This window comes from Pinus tabuliformis, chromosome J (assembly GCF_031772625.1).
Source record: "Pinus tabuliformis cultivar Carrire ecotype Pingquan chromosome J, CPIR1, whole genome shotgun sequence".
Taxonomy (NCBI): Eukaryota; Viridiplantae; Streptophyta; class Pinopsida; order Pinales; family Pinaceae; genus Pinus; species Pinus tabuliformis.
Window position 1 is genome coordinate 20,153,763 of NC_142295.1, and position 22,368 is coordinate 20,176,130.

Genomic DNA, 22,368 nt, shown 5'->3' on the forward strand with positions numbered 1-22,368 from the left:
TATCTAATTAGACTGTTGAAATTTTCTGACTATATCAACTTGGTAGCTGATTGCACATCTAGGGATACATCAACAATGGTTGGATACTTAGATTGTCTTGAAGTTTGCATTGAAGGATATGACAGTGAAGGTGTATTATGCTACAACTAGGGTTTGAGTAGGGTTTTTTCTACAGGTTGAGATGATGAGGCAAAACAACAGAATTGTTGATAGCAGTATTTGAGCATTGATAACAAGATGCTAGGGTTTACATGTTGAGCAAAGCTAATGCTGTGTGTTTGGAAAAATGAATGAAAATCTTTAAAATTATGCTTCTTTTATAAAAAATAAATAAATATTTAATGTATTTTTTACAACGACCGAGTCATTGAAATCGAGCCGGCCGAGTCGATACCAAGTCGGAGTCGACCCTCAACCGAGTCAAAGTTTTAAAACATTGGTATGCACTATATTGAATGCATCTGATGCCATGGGGCATCTTTGTATTGTATTTCTAATTTTATACCCTATTATTTCAGTATTTCATTTTGTAATTATATTTGTGTTTTTCATGTTATTAGGATAGTTAATAAATGAAGAGCTTATATCATTCCCATGCATAATGTTATATGATGATTTTTGGATGGACGCTACTTTGTTATATTGTGTGTTGCACAGATGCAGATTCTGGATTCTCACATTCCTCCGGTGCAACAACGTGTCCCCAAGTAGAGCCAGAAGTTGACCACTATGTGTCAACGACCCATAGCAGTACACCCCCTTTTTTCAAAAAAGGGTTAGCACTTGATCAATGTGTCCATGCCGTCCAGCTATCATCATCAGCCTGATCATCATGTTATAATGTAAACCCATTCTGCATGTATATGATGTAAATAATTTCAGCAGAACTGTGTCATGAATGTAACAACCTAGGTAAACTTATCTTTCTAGGGACGATCTCCATTCAGGGAGTTTTTTTGTCTCACCGATCCATTGTCGGATGTTCAACAGAGTTTTCCCCTCTAGTCTTTACCCCAAAGTTGGAATGGATTTTGTCGCTAGGATCTTAGATGAGTCCTAGTGTTCTAGATCGAGTGTATGTAAAATTGATTTGGGAATAACCCTAACTATTTGGTTAGGTTAATTTATTACAAATTGCTTGGTCTGTGGAATTATATGTGTCGCAGAAATGGGTAGTCTGTGAGGGTCTATTACAAATGGGTTTTCCCCCTTATGATGTAAAAAATATGAAAATCATGATGTAAAGTGTCTTGAGGGTTGGAAAAATAATTTATCCCCTCATAGGTTAATTAATTAAATTTTCTGGCCAAAAATTAATTAAAATCCTAAGCCAGAAATTTAATTAATTCTAGGTCCTAGGTAAATTTAAATTCTCCAAAGGAAAAATTCGTTGGTCCTAAAAAATAAATTTTAAAAGGTCCCGGGACTAAGGTAAATTAATTATTTTGATAAATTTTAAACCTTTGATCCCTAAGGGTTAAGTCAAAGTCAAAATTTTGGGGAAATTAACTCAAAAATTTTATTTTTGAGTTAATTAAAATGCATTTAATTAAAAATTTCGAATTTCCCCAAATATTTAAATATTTCGACGAATGAGATTAAAAGAAATTTTAATCTTCATCAACAGTCGAGATCGTTTTAATAAGGATCACTCGAACTAGCCGTTGGAGGATTTATCTTTAAATAGGAAGTCATTTGTCAGTTGATGCATCTGATCTCTGAGTCGTGTGCTAAGCAAAAAGCTCGTGTAATCTTTTTTCTGGATAATAAAGAAAAACTTTAGGGTTAAATTTTGTTGGTGTTACTCTTCATGGGAATACTATAAGATGTGTTGTTTTCATGCATAATTTTTTCTAAAGCCATTGATGATAGCTTCTGAAGAGTGATTTGAGTACAGATATCTTGCTCAGTCGTTGGGGTTTAAATAATAATTTAAATTTTGAATGTAATAACATGTATCTCTATTTGTTTGAATTTTATTATTATTTTTCCCACTCTATTTTGATGGCTGGATTGAGTTTTGCAAAAAAATCTTGATTTTTAGATCCTCGGGCGTTAAGGGAAGTTTTCAGTTGGACCAGGCAACTCCCGATCCGTGTTTTTTGAAGAGCCCATCTAAATTAGCTCCAAGCTTATCATAAGATTTTATTGGTAATACACAAAGGGTTTTGAGTTAGCACCTCCTTTAAAATTTAAAAATTTAATTTTTTGTGTGGAAAATTAATAGATCTCACTATTGAGACCCTTAAATTATCAGATCTGGGTCATTTTATTCATGGTTGATAATATTTTTATTAGATTCCCCTCGTCGAGAGGTGTAGGATTGATATAAAGATCATCTGATTCCGATAAGTATTCATGGAGATATGAATTTATTTTGATTATGGAATTATTATCAAGCCGACCTACAGCGCATGTAGGCTCAGAAGCCCAACAGTCGCATCTATTCAAACAACAACGTTGTGTATAAATATAGGAGGACTTTTCCTCATTTGGACACACTCATCTCATCACATCTCTCTCTCTCTACTGCGCAGAAAAGAGTCTCTTCTCTACTGCGCAGAAAAGGGTCTCCCCCTCACACATGTGAAGCCGGAAGCTGCCGAAAATGAAGCTGCAACTGCAAAAGTAAAGTTTGACCTGCGTGGATATCTCCTCATCTGAACTGTGTTGTAGGTTCATCTGAACCTCCTCTGAAAGCCGCAACTTTTGGTGGTGGAATCAAGTCAATCCGACGGACAGTTTGCAAGATATCGACTACCCTAGTTTGAAACCGGAAGCTGTCGAAACTGAAGCTGCAACTGCAGAAGTAAAGTTTGACCTGTGTGGACTAGAAGATCTCCTCATCTGAACTGAGTTGTAGGTTCATCTGAACCTCCTCTGAAAGCCGCAACTTTTGGTGGTGGAATCAAGTCAATCCGATGGACGGTTTGCAAGATATCGACTGCCCTAGTTTGAAGCCGGACGTTGCCGAAACTAAAGCTGCCACTGCAGAAGTAAAGTTTGACCTGCTTGGACTAGAAAATATCCTCATCTGAACTGCGTTGTAGGTTCATCTGAACCTCCTCTGAAAGCCGCAACTTTTGGTGGTGGAATCAAGTCAATCCGACGGACGGTTTGCAAGATATCGACTGCCCTAGTTTGAAGCCGGAAGCTGCCGAAACTGACGCTGCAACTGCAGAAGTAAAGTTTGACCTGCGTGGAATAGAAGATCTCCTCATCTGAACTGCATTGTAGGTTCATCTAAACCTCCTCTAGAAGCCGCAACTTTTGGTGGTGGAATCAAGCCGATCCAACGGTCGATTTGTGAGATATCGTTTGCCCTAGTTTGATGATGAAGTCGCTAATGCTGATGTTGTTGATCTAGGGTTTGCTACTGCTGATATAAATCAGATTTATTGTACTATTTCTCTCTGCTGAATTATTGAAGATAAAAGAAGATTTGATCAAAGGGTTTCCCCACACATTGTGGGGTTTGTCCCTGGCTAGCCGCCACATCTTGTGTCTCTTGTCTTGGCTTGTTTTCTGTCGATCATTTAATGTTCTATTTGCACTTTACTTTATGTACATGTGATTGCTAATCTGTGGAATATAATAAGAAAAAGAAGTAACCTGTTATAAGCATAGAACATACCATAACTTAACATGGGATCAGAGCTGAGGTGAAGACAAAGCCCAAGCAAGAGCAAGAGCAATCACCGAAGAGAAGATTGGCGAGGCTATCCTAAAAGAACTATGGGGTCCTCAACACTCTGCCGAAGGCAAGCTTCGTGAGAAAGATGACTATCACAGATGGAAGATGTCTATCGATCTAACCCTAGAAGATCAAGGAGTGCTAGACCATGTAAAAGGCAATATTGTTGAGCCTCCATCAAATGCATCCGCTGCTGCATGGAACAAATGGAAAACCGGAGAAGTCAAAATAGAAGATCATTCGGGACTCTATCGACAAGCACTTGGTGGTCTACATCTCTGACCTGAACACCTCCAAGGAAATCTACGATAGACTGGTGAGTTTATTTAAAGTTAATGATGCAAATCAAGTTTTGTTTCTTAGAAATAAGTTGAGGGAAATCAAGAAGGGTAAATATGAGAGTATGCAAGCATACTTCTTAAGAATAACCGAGATCAAGAACGATCTCCTATCTATTGGGGAGGCTATTACTGACAGGAAAATGGCACTCACAACTCTTGGAGGATTACCATCCGAATGGTACGTGTCCAGGACTACTCTTCTGAACAATAATGTAATTCCTAGTTTCGAGGAATTAATAGCTAGATGCATTCAAGAAGAAACAAGGGAAGAAGAGAAAGAAATGCCCATGCCTAAAGGTCCTCCTGCTGCCTTTTCTTCTCATGCTAGAAAAGAAATAATTCCAGGACTAAATCAAAAGGAAAGGCTGGACCTAAGGGTGGAAGAAAATGACAATGTTACATCTGCGATAAAGCAAGTCACTATCCAAGGGAGTGCCCTAATAGAAAGGACTCACACTGGGACGATTATCAAAATCCCTCTGATGGCAATCAAAGGAATGACAAATTAAATAGCAAGGGTAAGAGGAGAGCTGGGAATCAAGGAACAGGACAAGCATTCAAGAAGGCTAGAAATTCCAAGATGTATTAAATGCACCTGACCTCCGAAAGAACCTGGTGTCCATCTCGAAAATGGAAGACAAAGGCTACAAGGTAACCTTCAGCGATGGCAAGGTACGTGTATTGAAAAATAATGTTAAAGATGCCTTTACTCTTGGGTTTCGTGTTGATTCATTATATCAGGTCGATGGAAGTCCGCTAGGTGTCATGTCTTATGACACATCTCTTTAGTCCGAACTTTGGCATCGGAGGTTGCCCACCTTCATTATAAAGCTCTACTCGGTGTAAGACAAATGGTGACAGGGATGCCCGAATTCCGAGTAGAGAAAGAAGGTGTATGTTCAGGATGTGCTGAAGGAAAGCTCAAAAGGGGACCATTCCCCTCAAGCCAAAGCAAGACCTCTGATAGATTACAGTTGGTTCACTCAGGCATATCTGAGACTGGCATTAAGAGGGAGACTACTACACCATATACTCCTGAACAGAATGGTGTGGCGGAAAGGAAGAACCGCACGATTATGGAAGCTGTTCGGGCCATGCTACATGATCAAAGACTTCCGAAGTTTCTATGGGCTGAAGCTACAAACACTGCCGTATATGTACAAAATCGATGCCCTCATCAAGCATTGGGTTCCAAGACTCCTGAAGAAAAGTTCACTGGTAAGAAACCTGATGTTTCTCATTTTAGAATTTTTGGAAGCCCTGTATATTTTCATGTGCCGAAAGAGAAAAGAAATAAATTGGGTGCATCTGGAAAGAAGGGAATTTTCGTGGGCTATGGTGAAAATACTAAAGGCTATAGAATCTATGTAGCCGGTCAAAGGGAAGTCGTAATTAGTCATGATGTCACCTTTGACGAAGATATGGCTCTCAACAAGGTGAACAATCTTCTGACTTTGAGGAGCTCTCAAGAAGTCGACACCAGGGAACCGAAAGAAAAGGATGATGAATCAATGCCTGATGTAGAAGAACCCATGGATCCGATTGATCCTCCTCCACATGAGCCTTCCTCTTCTAGAAAGAGGTCTTCACGGCTTAGGGGGATACTTGATGATGCTGAAGGACATGCTACACCCTGAGGAACCTTCCATCAAAGTAAGAAACCTAACAGGTATCAAGGATACCTGACCATCATGAGCACGATCATACAAAATGAGCCTTCATCATTCTCAGATGTCGTCAAGCATCAAGTATGGAAGGATGCTATGACCATAGAATATGAGTCTATTATGGAGAATGATGTCTGGGAAGTAGTTCCTAGACCCCGGACAAGACAATTGTTACTTCAAAATGGCTTTACAAGATAAAGCATGCAGCAGATGGAAGTACGGAAAAGTATAAGGCTCGTTTTGTTGCTCGTGGTTTCTCCCAAAAGGAAGGTATAGACTATGATATTTGCACCTGTTGCCAGATATACGACCATCCGCTTGATCATAGCCCTTGTGGCTTCACAAGGATGGAACCTACATCAGATGGATAGACCGCGTTCTTGCATGGTTCGATCAAAGAAGAGGTCTATGTGGAGCAACCTGAAGGATTTGAGATTTATGATTGAAAATCTCATGTATGCAGGTTGAAGAAGGCTCTCTATGGGCTGAAGCAAGCACCCCGAAAATGGTATGAGAGGATCAATAGCTACTTGATGAAGCTGGGATTCACTAGGAGTGAAGCCGATCCTAACCTTTACCTTAAGGTTGGACCTGACAAGCCTCTCAAACTGGTGTTGTACGTGGATGACCTCTTTCTAACAGGTGCATACTCTCTCATTCACAAATGTAAGAGGGAGTTGGCTTCTGAATTTGAAATGAAGAACCAAGGACTTGAAGTATGGCAGAAGCCAAGGGAAATTTTCCTATCTCAAGGAAAATATGTGGTGAAGATTCTGAAAAGATTTGGTATGATGGACTACAAGCCTGTGACTACCTCGAGGATCTTAACTTTCAGAAGTTATATGGTAGTGATGTCGGACCAGATTTGGGAAATGCCTCTGAGTTTCAAAAACTCATTCGCGTTGATGTTCTTGGTGAACCTCCGTCCGAACATATGTTTTGCAGTTAGCATTGTGAGCTCATATTTGGTTGAGCCTCACTAGATTGGTGCCAAGAATCTTCTAAGATGTCTTCAAGACACAATCTCTCATGGATTGAGATACACTGCCAGAAATATGAAACTGCATGATTATTCGAATGCTTATTAGGCAGGTAGTGTGGAGGATCACCAGAGCACTTTTAGTGTTGTTTCTCTTTGGATTCTGCTTACACTGCCAGAAATATGAAACTGCATGATTATTCGAATGCTTATTAGGCAGGTAGTGTGGAGGATCACCAGAGCACTTTTAGTGTTGTTTCTCTTTGGATTCTGCTTCGATATAATGGATGAGCAAGAAGCAGAAGTCGGTTGCCATAAGCACTGCCGAGACCGGATACATATCTATGAGTATGAACTCGTATGAAGCTGCCTGGTTGGGGAAGATCTTCAGTGAGTTGTTTGAACACATACCACTGTGATTCTTTGTAACAACCAGAGCTGGGATTCGATTATTGAGGAATCCCGTATTCGTCAATTGCTCCAGCAGATAGACATCATCTGGGATATGGTAAGTCGATGAGCAAGGAGGCTCCATCGCATTAAGATGATGTACAGGCTGATACACCTTGTCAAAGCCCCGAGGAAAGATCTAATCTGTGATTTTCCCAAACGACTTGGAGTCGTCAAGAAACCCCTTTACAAGGGTCCTACATGTTGCATACATTGAGCTCTGGGAGATCTAAGGGATTGCAGTTCTCACTGGAGCAACATACGACCACAGGGTGACTCACCCTCTCCTGGTGGTGCGCACTGGAACAAGATGATTCGCTCTCTTCTGGGACAAGATGATTCGCTCTCTTGTGGACCAGGATGATTCGCTCTCCTGTGTAGTAGGATGATGTGTTCTCCTGTGAGGCCTGGATTGATGTGTTCTCCATGGCGATTGTAGCAGGATTAATGTGTTCTCCTGTGAGGCCTGGATTGATGTGTTCTCCATGGCGATTGTAGCAGGATTGATGTGTTCTCCTGTGAGGCCTGGATTGATGTGTTCTCCATGGCGATTGTAGCAGGATTGATGTGTTCTCCTGTGAGGACAGGATTGATTAATTCTCCTGTCGAGGCATCCTACCCATGCAGTCTGGGACTCATGGGAAGTACCTCTCATCTGATCAATGAGTAGGGAAATGAAGTTAGGGACCATAGTAGTACCGATGAACGCATCGTTGTATCTACCGTACTCCTACGTTAGGATGACCTCCATTGATCTGGGATCAATGATATTGGTCTGGGACCAGTGGTAGGAGTTGTACCATACTATGACATTGACTTCGGTTCAGTTGAGACTGGTCTGGGACCAGTGGTACATACTTTGAGATTGACTTCGTGTCAGTGTAGTACTGGTCTGAGACCAGTGAGAGTTGTACCATACTATGACACTAACTTCGGGTCGGTTGAGACTGGTCTGGGACCAGTGGTACATACTCTAAGACTGACTTTGTGTCAATGTAGTACTGGTCTGGGACCAGTGAGAGTGGTACATACTATGATGTTGACTTCGAGTCAGTTGAGACTGGTCTGGGACCAGTGGTACACTCTCTGAGACTGCGATACTGGTCTGGGACTAGTGGTAGGAGTGGTACTTACTATGACACTGACTTCGGGTCGGTTGAGACTGGTCTGGGACCAATGGTATGCACTCTAAGACTGACTTTGAGTCAATGGAGGATGATACTGGTCTGGGACCAGTGGAGTTGTACTCACTATGACGCTGACTTCGGGTTGGTTGAGACTGGTCTGCGACCAGTGGTACATACTCTGAGACTGACTTTGAGTCAGTATGATACATCCTCAATCATTTCTTCTTCTTCATAATTCGGACAAAAGAAGAGTAGAACAGAACAATGCAAGAGCAGAGCAGAAAAGTACAGATCAGTACAGGGCAGAACAAGACAAAGCAGAACAGGCAGAATAGAGCAGAGCAGGGCAAGGGTCAGGACTCAGGCTGTACAGGGCAGTGCATTTGATGGATGAATAGTAACAACCGATAGACAGATTGCAGATGAAGTTCTCCCTAGTTGAGAGAGAGTGTTAAAATTGGAAACTAGGGCAAAACTTCATGTGGGTCATCTTATTCATGGCTGATAATATTTTTATTAGATTCCCCTCGTCGAGAGGTGTAGGATTGATATAAAGATCATCTGATTCCGATAAGTATTCATGGAGATATGAATTTATTTTGATTATGGAATTTATCAAGCCGACCTACAACTCATGTAGGCTCAAAAGCCCAACAGTCGCATCTATTCAAACACCAACATTGTGTATAAATATGACTTTTCGTCATTTGGACACACTCATCTCATCACATCCCTCTCTCTCTACTGTGCAGAAAAGAGTCTCTTCTCTACTGCGCAGAAAGGGGGTCTCTCTCTCACACATGTGAAGCCAGAAGCTATCGAAACTAAAGCTACAACTGCAGAAGAAATGTTTGACCTGCGTGGACTAGAAGATCTCCTCATCTGAACTGCGTTGTAGGTTCATCTGAACCTCCTCTAAAAGCCGCAACTTTTGCTGCTGGAATCAAGTCAAATCCGACGGACGGTTTGCAAGATATCAACTGCCCTAGTTTGAAGCCGGAAGCTGCCGAAACTGAAGCTGCAACTGCAAAAGTAAAGTTTGATCTGCATGGACTAGAAGATCTCCTCATCTGAACTGCGTTGTAGGTTCATCTGAACCTCCTCTGAAAGCCACAACTTTTGGTGGTGGAATCAAGTCAATCCGACGGACGGTTTGCAAGATATCGATTGCCCTAGTTTGAAGCCGGAAGCTGCCAAAACTAAAGCTGCAACTGCAGAAGTAAAGTTTGACCTGCGTGGACTAGAAGATCTCCTCATCTGAACTGCGTTGTAGGTTCATCTGAACCTCCTCTGAAAGCTGCAACTTTTGGTGGTGGAATCAAGTCAATCCAACAGACAGTTTGCAAGATATCGACTGCCCTAGTTTGAAGCTGGACGCTGTCGAAACTGAGGCTGCAACTGCAGAAGTAAAGTTTGACCTACGTGGACTAGAAGATCTCCTCATCTGAACTGCGTTGTAGGTTCATCTAAACCTCCTCTGGAAGCCGCAACTTTTGGTGGTGGAATCAAGCCGATCCGACGGTCGGTTTGTGAGATATCGTTTGCCCTAGTTTGATGATGAAGCCGCTAATGCTGAAGCTATTGATCTAGGGTTTGCTACTGTTGATATAAATCAGATTTATTGTACTATTTCTCTCTGCTGAATTATTGAAGATAAAAGAAGATTTCATCAAAGGGTTTCCCCACACATTGTGGGGTTTGTCCCTGGCTAGCCGCCACATCTTGTCTCTTGTCTTGGCTTGTTTTCTGTCGATCGTTTAATGTTCTATCTGCACTTTACTTTATGTACATGTGATTGCTAATCTGTGGAATATAATAAAAAAAAGAAGTAAACTGTTATAAGCATAGAACATACCATAACTTAACACCTTGAAGGGTAAGATCTGGCCTCAATACCATTTTGCAGGGGCATTAATCTAAATTATTTTCAGTTAGAGGGTCGCAAAGTTTAGATGTGGGGTTTTTCTACAAGAGTTTCAATGACAAATTTTAAGCAGAAGAATATATCATTTAATCAGAACTTTTTGGGAAATTTTCTTGGGTTTTTGGCTACCATTTGTCTCTTGTTTGCTGTCGTATTGAGCCTCTCTCTTCTGTTGTTGTGTTTTCACCTTTCTGGAAAAAAAAATTATTCTCTCTGCCTGCAGTTTTGGGTTTATTCCTTTCTCTGTCTACGTTCTTTTTGTTGCTGCTCACATTTTTCGACTTTCCTTCTGTTTTTCTTCTTGCTTCTCAACATCCCCGCTTGCATTTTTCTTTGTTGCCTGCAAAAAACGCGTCCCTTATTCCCTGCCAAATCGCAGCTCTCAAACCTCCTCTGTCTTTTCTTTTACGTTGCCCTTGCCTTTGCTGTCATCATCTCTGCTCAGACTTGCATTTATTTCTCCTCCGTTGTCTCTCTTCTCCTCTATCGCCGTCGAGCTAGCTCCTACCGCCACCAAGCTCCCTTATCCCTCATTTCCTCGAGCTCCCTAACCCACAACTCTTTCCTCCCTCGTCCGTCGACTTTCTTCCCTTGCGTCCTCGCTGCATGCATTCTCTTTTCTCTTCTTCGTTGTCTGCTTCTCCTATTGGTGCTACCTCCGCTCCATCGACCTGCAATAAACCCTCGTCTCATTGCCCTTGCCATTGTTGCTTTCTCCACCACCAAACCTGCAAGCAAGCTCTTTTTTATGCTAGGTTAGTTTAGTTAGTTCCTTTTGATTTCATTTGATTTTTTACTTTGGTTAACTTATTCAATTTTTATTTTAAATTTGATTTTTATTGTTTGTGTTTGTTTATTTTAGGATTTGCGTTAGATTTATTTTATTTTATTTTTTGTTTTATATTTTTTTCATTTATATTTTGTATGACTTTGTGTTTTGATTTTTCCATTTTCATTTTTTTTATATTCTTTCATTCAGAAATTATTTCAATAAAAAAAAAATTGGTGACTTTGATTGCGAATGAAATAAATCAAAAGAAATTTAAGCTTCCGCATATAGAAAATTAATTTTTTATGTGGCCTACGGCCCATAAAAATTTAAATTTAATTAAGTACTTTTGATTTTTACTTTCAGTCACATAAAAAAAATTCATTTGCCACATTAAACTTTGCTTCATAAAACTTAGCACATCGAAGAATTTTTCCTATGGAATAATTAAATTGTTAATCTAAAGTTCCTTCTTGGTATCTTTTTTGTGTTAAGGGTAAAAAATCTAAAAGAAAACTGTAGTATCAAACATTTTAATTTCTCTATAGTCAAACACTTAATTTCTAATCATATCTAAAGATTGACTATAGGAGAAAGATCAATTTTCTCTAGATCTGGGTCATTAAAAAAAAATCATTTGAATTCTGTGATTTTGAATTGCTTAGCATTTGAGTTTCATGGTTCTTCATGGTATTTAGATCTTTCGGAATTTAATTGCTATACTAATTTGCATGTTAAGATCGTTGTTTCTTCTGAATAGCTTGATTGTGTTTCTTCAAGTAGGTTCGTGGTTAATTGAACATCTAAGGCGCTGATCTTCATTTCTATCTTGTGGTTGTGTCTTATTCATCTCAGTTAATCATAACTTGTCTCCTAGAGTCTATGTTCCACAGGTTTCCTTCATTCATTTACCCCTAGGGACTACCCCTCTTGACTTGTCTAGGAGAAAGTCTAAACAGAGTAAGGATTAGAGTGACAGCACTTACTCTGAGTGTTGTCGCGGTGCCTGGATTCTTTGTGCGACAACAGACGCCATGAAAGATTCTTCGATGTCATAGAAAAGAAGTTGCTCTCCCTAAGTTGAGAGGGAGCTTGGATGAAAGGTATTTCCCTAAGTTGAGAGGGAGGGCATATAATAGTCATGTTGAACACCTTGAAAGGAATTGGAGAATGTATCTTGAAAGTTTGCTGAGATAAGAAGAGTCGGATCTATTTGTATAATGTGTTGTTGCATGAAAAGTAGGAAAGGAAGTTGTACGGTTGAAGAATCTTCTGTCAAGATTCATTTGGAAAGCTCTAAGTCCTACTATGAAAAGTTGAGAAGCAACATCAAGATTTCTAAAAGACCTCGGAGGTTTGTGTTTATGTACATTTGAAAGTTTGTTACTAATTGGGGTTGTGTTTGTATAGTTAAATCTCTCAGAGGTTTGATAGCATGTTTTACATGCTTAGTGTTATCAATCATTTTCATTGGGAGAGATTTGTTGTTACCAATTTGTTTGATTGGGGAGGAGTTGTTACCGATTGTAATTATCGGGAAAGTCGAGGCTTCGTGTGTAAAACACGTTGCTTGGGAGGACATTTGGCCGACATTTTTTGTTGATGTCTAGTCCCCGAAGTAGGGAGGGTGGGTTTGGTCATGGAGCTCTGACCTCGGATACGCACCTAGATCCCTGGGTAGATGGTTAGTAAGTAACCCTGATGGTACGTAGAGAGGCTGAAAGCCTTAGTCCATCTTAGTCCCACCTGCATAGATTTGCCTAGTCAGGAATCTAGTCCATGGCATTTCAGTACCTAAACTATTGGAGGACCTTGGATAAATTACCCTTGTCAAGAATCTAGTCCATGGCATTGCGGTACCTAAATTGTTGGAGGACCTTGGATAGATTACCCTTGTCAAGAATCTAGTCCATGGCATTGCGGTGCCTAAATTCTTCATGGTTCAAGTATTCTGAGATCTTCCTTGTACTTGTGAATACCACTCTAGTTAAGAGAGAGTGTTGAAATATGTAACTAGGTTCAGCCTTCATAAATGTATTTGAGTCACAATGAAATGTACTTATCAAAAGAATGAAGAAAATATTTTTATTATTATTATTATGACTTATTAAAGCATGGGTTTCATGCTTGGGTCATTATGTTTTAGGTCAAAGTCCCCATTGAGGACTTATAGGATTTATTTTGAGTCATTACAGTCATTGTACATTAAAGGAGACCCTTCTTGGGCTTTCGAATCATGTAAAAGTAATTATTTTTTAGTCAAAAACGAATTTAGTCTCCTCCACACCAAGTCGACCTCAAGACAAGTAATTCAGACGAGTAATTCGACCTCACTGTAAGGTTATATATACAAGGAAGCTCGAATTCATTTGGACCAATTTCACTCTCTCACACATAGTTCGATATTTGAAGCTGGAAGCTGGAAAGTGCGAAGTTGGAAAAGGGCTGGAAGGAGAGCTAGAAAGGAGTGCGAGTTTTTGGAGGAAGATAGAAGACACCAAGATCGAAATTTTGGGCCAACTCTCTCTCACTTCTAAGATGTGCCAAGGGAGATTGAAGTTTTATAGTATAGTCGAAGTTGTTGCTATTGGGTCGAAGTGGCTACTGCATGTTGACGCTGCTAGATCGAAGTTGCTTTTGAAGGATTATCATCTGCAAGAAGGATTGAGGGTTGACTTGGTGTGGAGGAAGTCTTTGTCTAGATCAAAGAGTCTTGGTTAATCTCGAGAAACTATTGAAGTAAAAATTGTTGACTAGATTTTCCCCTAGATAGGGGTTTTTCCCAAGTTGTCTGCCTACATCTGTTGTCCTTATGTTTTTGTTTTGGTAATTGCTTGATGAACCAAAAGATAAAAGAAGAACATAAAGATAAAAGAATCACAAGTAATTATCTGTATAAGAAAATATTTCTGCCTTTCTAATTTTCTAACAATCTTGTCCCATTCCGGTAACTTGTCTCTGCAAAATATGCTTTGGACAAAGACATGCCAATCCTCTAAGACACTATTGATTGCCAGTATCACTAGCTCTGTGGGTTGAGGTGGTGCCCCATTAGCTGACAACTAGTCTCGAACCCCCTAAATGGAAAGGAAGGGGTTTATGCCTTCCCCTTTCTGCATCCGGATGCATCTCAGCTTCTCCTCTAGGAACATCTTCCGTTGCTCGGAATTTGCCTGGTATAATGTGGAGAAAGCATCCCACATTTGTTTGGCAATATCTTTGCTAGATATATGTGAGATTATATGATCCTAGACTCCATCTAGGATCAACCGCTTCGCCTGCGCCATCTCCTTCCTATATTCCTTCAGTTGATCTGCATCCTAAGGAACTACCACTACAGCATCAATGTAGGCTTTCAGGCCATATTCATCTAGAAGGAAGGATATCCTTGCCTTCCAGATGAAGTAGTTGGAAGCTCCATCCAACCTATCCTGATCACGAAGCCTAGCAGTGGCTATCTCTACGAACTATCAAAAACTCCCTCTTTCCTTTTGCTTGGCTGCTGCTCAGCTACTTGCACTCCCTTCTGGAGTGAGAAGATCCGCTCACAACTACTGCCAATCTGCAAGGAAAATCGAACTTCTTGAAACTAGAAGTTCCCTGAGAGAAATTTTCCCTCTGTGTGTTCTCTTCTCTCTTCCACCCTGACGCTGGTTTTGCTTCTGCTTTAGCGTATCGCTGTAAAACCCTCTGCGTCCAGCTAAAGATCTGCCCAACGAAATGACTGAGTTGCTCCCTCTACCTCTGGAATCACTTGATATGGAAAGATCGAATTTTTTTGCCCCTCTCAAGAAAAAAATTCTGGCAAAAAAACTGCACTGGGTATTTCAACTTGCTACCCACACTAAGCAGCGAAATTCCTTCTTTTCGCCTCTAAGCTCTCCAGCTGATCAACTGCGCTCTGATACTATGTGAAAATTCCTACACCAAAATCCTATTGCAGCAACTGGTATTTTTTCTCCTGATTGTTAATTAATTTAACAATTTATTTGCTACAACAAATATCGACAAACACACTACAACCTTCACAAATAAAATTTTGCGGAAAAATAAAACGTTGGAAGTTGAGAAATGCTAGCATGCACACATAAAATATAACACAATTATTTTTGGAAAAAAGTCCCCGGAAAAAACCCAACTTGGGAAAACCAGTGCAGCAGCTGAGGGTTTTATTATTATGCAACAGTGAGAAATTCTGAATAAAATTGTATGTCGACATCTGGCAATCCTACAGAGAAAAATACTAGCAAAAATCTAGTGAGGAATTTCCTCACCCCATAGGAAAACCCTGGCACAACCTACCTTCAGAAAACTCGACCCTTTGACCCTCTGTGTTAGCCTCTGCACTGCACTATGCATTCTGCTTGACGTCAAGCCTCTGACTGGTCTCTGATGAGGTCGTTCAACCTTCTACTAGATGTGAAAATGCTTCTGCGACACCCTGGGACTCCTTCCCGACCTCTAGAACTAAAAACGCATTTCCCTCTCAGCAAATCGAGCGCGCTTCTAGAAGCTATTGTGCAGTCCCTGTGTTAGCTTCTTTGTGGATCTTTTGCCTCTCTGCAAATGCACTCACTAGATCTGGAATACTTCCTCCAGCTTCACTGTCTCTGCCCCTCACACACTGCTTTGATCTCTGGCACTCTCTGGAAACTGACTGCTTCTACTCAGAAAATTGATCTGCTAAGAAATCGAACTTCTAGAGCTCTCAGATGTCTTCTCCATCACCACATCGACCTTCTCTTATAATCCACTATTGGAGCACCAACGACCAAGATTAAAACATAATCGATGGCTAGGATCATCTCTGGATCGATTTGTGTGAGTTTCTAGACTATTCTCGTCTTATCTCTATTAATACTGATTAATTAACCATATTCCCTGAGTTTAGACTAAGGAGATATTTAAAAAACGGTTAATAATCTAATTGAAACACTTCTAGGTGGAATTTCTAGAAACGATTTCTGAATTTTGGAGATCTCATGTATTCTAACTTATCCACCAAATTTCGTGGCTAGAACACATCCGATGCTACAAAAACTAACACCCCTTAGCTGACTTAGGAGAGAGCTTAAATGGAGGAGAGAGTTGGAATAAGTGACAGTCCCATCTCTTAAATTTGCCACCAACCACACCTTGTGGGGTTAAGGGCTTTTCTCACTAACTTAGGTGTGTGTGACGGGCAGCAACACCCCAAACAACAGAAAGTTTCTATAGTTATTTGGTTGTCCGTTGGGAGAAGTGAGCTTAAATTTGGGGTCCCGGGTTGTCGGTAAAATTTGCTCAAACCCTTTCTAGGTTTTTGTGGGTTTTATGTGGAGAGACTACACCAAAAAATGCAGAAATTTATGGGCACTTTGGAAAAGGGCTTAGCCACATGAGGTGCTAACTTACACCAGGCAGGGCACAGTTTCTTCTGGGAACTTCTCCGGCACTTGGAGCCGTTGATTTGACACCTGGGTTTGGCCTTGCTTGTTGTAACAAGCCCAAGTTTCTCTTATCACAATTATTGTACTTAGAATTTATTCTGTTAATACAATGGCTCAGAGTTTTTGCCCACATTTCAGTGTTTATTCGTGTATGGTTGTGCGTGCTTGAATTTTATAGCTGTAGTTAGTTCTTTGCTTCTGTTATCTACTGTATTTTTCCATTTGGAACATTACATTCAGTCTCTCCCAGTGGCTTCTCTGAATTCAGTTGGCAGACCTCTACCAACAGATCCAAGGAAGCCTGTGATCACTACTTAAGTATCCCTCATGGAAACTTCCTGCCATGCATTTTTGGGAAAATCTTTAGGGTTTTGCACAGGCCAAAACTTTCCATTCTGATTCCTTCTGGTTGCTTTAATATTGACAAGCCTGTGACAATTACCATCATTTCTCTTGGTCCAGAGGCTCTCAAAGAAGAAGAATTTTACATGGCCCAAAGTCTCATATGTCACTTTAATCAGTTGTGGTCATGTCTAACAGATCTGCACCATTGCATTTCTCAGAAACATATGCCCAGGGATGAAGCATGCATCTCTAACCATGTGCACTTTGGTTCATTATATGAAATTTGATTTCACTGAAGACAGGTAGGGCATCCTCCACTCCAGGCCATGGTTTCTAAGCCATGTTAGCTTATGTATGAAACCTTGGTACTGGGGAACCTTCCTCCAATCCCTCTGTAGGTTATTTGTCTTCAACTCTAATGTGCGTGAGGTTTCCCAACCTTTCATTCCATTTCTGGAGACCTATACTCTCTGGCCTCCATTGGAAACGATATAGCTAAGTATTTCATTCTCCTAAAACTGATGATAGAGGCATCTCAACCTATGCCATGCTGTGTGTCAAAGTGGATTTTGCAAATGGTCCACCAGAAGAAATCTAGATCAATCTGGGTAAAAGGTTTGGAACTAGAAGTTGGAGTACAAACAAGTTACAGAATATTCTAATGCAGATTGTGTCATGCACATGGGCACCTAGCAGCTTCTTAACCTAATCAACAAGCTGAAACTATTAAGAACCCTTAGAAACCTTCAGAAGGGAAGATTGGAAAGCAAAAAGACAAACACCCCCTAGACGCAAGGTGCAGAATAATGCCACCATCTGGTGGAGGCTGCAAATTCCATTAAAGAAGCAGATCCTGAGAATGGAAAAGAAGGGGCCAGCAACATTAATCACACAAAGGAGGAAGCCATGTCAGACTCCTCAGTCCAGACTCCATGTCCAGTCAACTTCCCTGCCTCCTTCTAGGGAGAACCGACAAGGGGAATTATTGAACCTCGTGAATGGAACACCCTCTGACAGACTATGGATAATGGGAGAGACAACCATGACCTTAGGATGACACTTCTACTTCAAAATCACTCCTTTCTGAAAAATTAAAGGATGAGAACCTACCCCATATGGAACCAGAGGACAAAGAAAATGAAAGAAAAGAAAGGAAAGGCAAAGGAAAAAAGCAAGCCCATGTCGGAATATATGACACAACAATCATCAAAAGGGAAAAGACAATGATCTTTTCTGCATCAGTTGTTTATATAATTGTAGCTTGTAAATGTAATTTGGAACTAGCCCCAATGAAAACTGAGAATTTCTCACAGTTGGTCCAGAAAATGTAACTGCCTACCGGTATAGCCCATCATTCTTTGTATTTAATTCAAACCTAATTCTGTTACAAATATATATATACACACACTTTAGTTTTACCTGAACTTTTCAAAAAATTTCATCTTAGGCATCCTAAAGATGGTCACCAATTAAATTTGAACTAAGACAAAGTTAAGCATTCCTTGTCTTATCAACCAAAGTGAACAAGGTACAAAAGCAAAAGTGAATTAAATTTAACCTGCACGATTTTGTAGAGACCAGGAATGGCCATAAGATCCAGTCCACCTAGTTTTAGTCCAAAGTCAACATGTGGCTGCAAGAAGTGTTAAAATCAGGAAATTCTACATGCAGATTGAGAAAAATATAACAAAACTAGTTAGGAATACCATGTAATATATACAGAATATGGACAGTAGTTCCTTGTTCTTACCTTCTCCATAAGGGACACTGATATCTTACCAAAGCATGGTAATGCTGGCACAAGAGGCTTCAAGATAACCCGTGGAACAATGAAAATGTGCAAATCCACTAACTGAAACAGCAAATTTCCTTTTTATAAATAGTTATTATTATTGCAGAAAGACATTGAAAATCCAAAAGCACTGTTCCTTCCAGTGATAACAAACTAACCTGTACAGTTGCCCTTATACCAAATGCTTTTATTGCAATAATGATATTTGGGTTTCCAGCCCATTTAATAATAGGTTCAAGGATCATCTCATCCTCTTGAGTGTCAAAGACTTTGATGCCTATAATAGAAATATGATGAGACGAGAATCAGCGACATAAGCCCTCCAACATGCAAAATTGAATTGTTCACTCCAAATTAGTGAAAGATAAAAATCTACTTTATCAACAGCAGTAGCTCAAAGACGTAAGCGTTGGAAAGTTCAAGAGGGAATTGTCACTCCCCACAATCAACTTTAGTGGGGGCAATATTATGAATTCACAAAAATCTCAAAAAGCAATCGCCAATTACTGCACTGAGAGAAGGGAAGTGCTCTGAAGCCCGGCATGGGAAGATCACTGTGCCATGTGTGTGTAATGCTAATTAGATTTTCTAAATCCATCTAATTTTTATTAACCACCATAATGTTAAAAAAAGCTATGGTATTTATCTTACTTCCCTTTTTTAAAAAAACTACAAACTAACATAGATCCATCTTAACCTTGGATCTATTAAGCATGAACAGGGATTTTAAAAGGTCAGATGCAAACTTGAATATTTACTCAATAGTACACAATGGTGCCAAAAGATTGAGAATTGGACTTCAATCTTTTTTATCCCTTTCAGTGCTTAACAGATCCAAGGTTAAGATAGATCTATGCTAGTAGATATCATACATCAGCAAAGGTTTTATGTTCTAAGCAATATTATAGCAGGAAGATCTTATAGCACATTTCTCCTGTTGGCAGCATGGTGCCCGTCAGGTTGGCATTTATGTCAACAGGTCAATGAGCTTGTGCATGATGATTAGGTGGTTGGAGAGGTTGTTGAGGATTGTATAGGTTCTGGAGCTTGTGATGATACTTTGGTGTTTGTCAGAAGTTTGCTGATGTGCTTGCGATGATGCTTTGGTGTTCACTAATGTTATGATGTGTTGCAACAGAGTTGCAGGAGTATGCAGAGGATGGACAAGCTCTGGAGATGCTTGGAAAGGTGATGTAGAAGAGTGGCAGAGTTTTGGGCAGAGCAACTATGAATTTCCTCAAGTTAAGACAACTTCGTTGGGATGATAACTAGCATAGAGCGATGATTTCAAAAAGCTCGCAGGGTGCCCACTCTATCCCTGTGATGATCACCTTTGGGAGACAGTTCTATCCCCGTGATGATGCTTGTAGGTGAAGAAAAATAAAAACCAAGGGCCAGACCATCAAATTGCCCAAGGTAACTCATGCGATCGAGGGGGTTAAACTGATTTAGTTTGATCGTCCGCTGAACATAATGTGTTGATTTGGGGTAGCATCGGATGTGCTCTAGCCACGAAATTTGGTGGAGAAGTTGGGGCACATGAGATCTCCAATACCCAGAAGGTTTGGGCAGATTCTAAACAGTTAGGGAGATATTAAAATAATTAATATTTTTAATGGAGTCCCTAAGTCTAAAAGAGGGAAATTAAAACATTAATGTGGATTAATATAAAACTGTGTTAGAATGGTCCAAAAGACATGGATCAAGTCAGATCTAATCTTAGCCGTTGATTAGGGACTTAATCTCGGCCGTTGATATGTCAACGAGAAAAGTATAAGAGGAGGCTTGAGGGTCACTTAGAGAGCACACCAAATGATCAATCATTCTATTCTCTAGAGCGGGGTTTGCTACGAGAGATAGAATCAGTGATCGGAGTTGCAGTTGAGGGGCATTGAGTATAGAGAGACAAAGAAGCATAGATAGTGCCAGGAGATCAGTGCATGAGCCAGAGAGAGTGACGCAGTAGCAGCCAGGGCTCACGCAAGGTCACGCAGAGGCAGCCAGGAGCTGCGCAGTGCTTCAGAGAGGGCAGCGTTGCTGACGTAGAGGGCCAGGAGGCTGACGCAAGGCCTCCCGAGGCTGATGCAAGCCCATTCAAGCTGACGCAGGGCCAGCGCTGGGCAGAGAGAGGCTGACACAGTCTAGAAAGGCAGACGTTGGGGTTTCGGGGGCAGATTGGAGTTGAGGAACTACCGGAGGGTTTATCCGGGTTTTCAGCCGCGACATTTGTCTCAGACTGAGAGGTACTACTGCCAAGGGCATTCTCTGTTGGGTAAGCCGGATTTGGTACCCAAATTGTACTCTGAAATTTCTTAATAAGAAAACCCTCAGATAGATGCATCGTTTTTCCCGCATTGGGTTTTTCTGGGGACATTGGTCCAAAAATAACATTGTCATTTTGTGTGTTTGTTTCTGTTTCCTTCAGTTGATGATCTGTAATATGTTGAGCATGCACTAGTGTTTATTTTCAGTATTTACATCATAAATAACTTGTTAAGTAACGGAACAAGTAGGTAGGAATAAATCAGTAAAGTGCATGGAGGGTTTCTAACGGGTAGACTTAGAAACTCCAACATAATGGAGGGTCAATCACCCCTAGAGTCTAGACGAATTCAATCTGGAAGCGGATAGATTAATCAAGGTGACAGAGCAAAAATGTGGGAGAAAAAATCGGTTTTTGGAAATGGGATAAAGAATCCGATTGCGATGTTTGTAATAGACTAAGGAGTGTCCATTCCGGTTTCGATCACCACGAACAATCATGAACCGAAAAACCACAATTCTAAATCACAAGTTGGGCATGATATGGATTCTTCCCTCCCTGAAAATGATCTGAATGAGTCGGGTTTCCCCATGCAAAACCAGCATAAGAAGAATGGAAGGAATAGAGACAAAGGTAAGAAACCTATCAAAGAGGAGGAGATACAAAAGTTGATTTTAGGGGTAGAATTATACTAGGAAAATGTGTTCAGACTGAGAAAAAGAATGTTGGTGGGAGTTTATCAAGATGAATGGGGTGCAGATGAAAGAATGGATACAAAAAAGTTGGTCTTCTCTTCTTGGTTACAGGCCCAAGGTCAGTGAAATGGTAAATGGATGGTTCGGGTTTCACTTTCTAAAGGAAGAAGACACTACAAAAATTGCAGCCCTACCCTGGGTCAAGGGGAGAGGCTTTCTGGTACTACAAAACTAGAAAGTGGGCTTTAACCCCATGACGGAGGCTCCTAAGCGAAAAATCATCTGGGCTAAGTTGTCGGGCTTCCCCATTGAATTATGGACAAAGGGAGTGATTCAATAAATAGCTAGTAAAATTGGAAAGCTATATTATGTGGACGAAGGATGCAAGGGATTACTCGATAAGAAGGTTGCATGGTTCCTGGTGGAGGTGGACTTATCAAGTGGCTTGCCGACAGCTATTGACATCTATTGGGCAACCTTCTCTATCCGGCAGCAAATAGATTACTGGGGAACCCCCTTTAGGTGCTTGGAATGTCATAAAACGAGGCACTTATTGGCAAATTGTCCCTTCCGTCATGGGGGTAAAATGGTGTTGATAGATATGCCGAGCCCGGAACAAAGACTTCCTGCAGGACAAAATTATATAGAACTACATGGGGGAAACACACAACCAATGTCGAATCTAGCAATAGAAGATACCCCATTAGATGATAATCTGCTAGGAAATGAAAAAAGGGAGGCCTCCGAAGCACATTTGGAGCCAAAAATTAACAACAAAACTAATCAAAACAACAAGAAAACCCCTTCACTACTGAATCAGACTCCTACTAAGAGGAAGGGTACTGCTGCAAATAATGAAGCAAATAAGTACAATAGACTCTCCTTGTTGTCTC

General features: G+C 40.6%; 1 protein-coding gene across 3 annotated transcripts in view; it reads right to left on the reverse strand.

Moving 5' to 3' along the window:
- Positions 1–22,368, reverse strand: part of LOC149225205 (synaptotagmin-1-like) — a 237,446-nt gene that overhangs the window by 138,608 nt on the left and 76,470 nt on the right. For all 3 annotated transcript variants that reach the window (XM_089376991.1, XM_089376990.1, XM_089376992.1), the window contains 3 exons: positions 18,676–18,794; positions 18,476–18,577; positions 18,284–18,358 (listed from right to left, as the gene is read on the reverse strand). In XM_089376991.1, the coding sequence (XP_089233117.1) occupies positions 18,284–18,358; positions 18,476–18,577; positions 18,676–18,794 (296 nt within the window). The remainder of the gene's footprint in view (positions 1–18,283; positions 18,359–18,475; positions 18,578–18,675; positions 18,795–22,368) is intronic.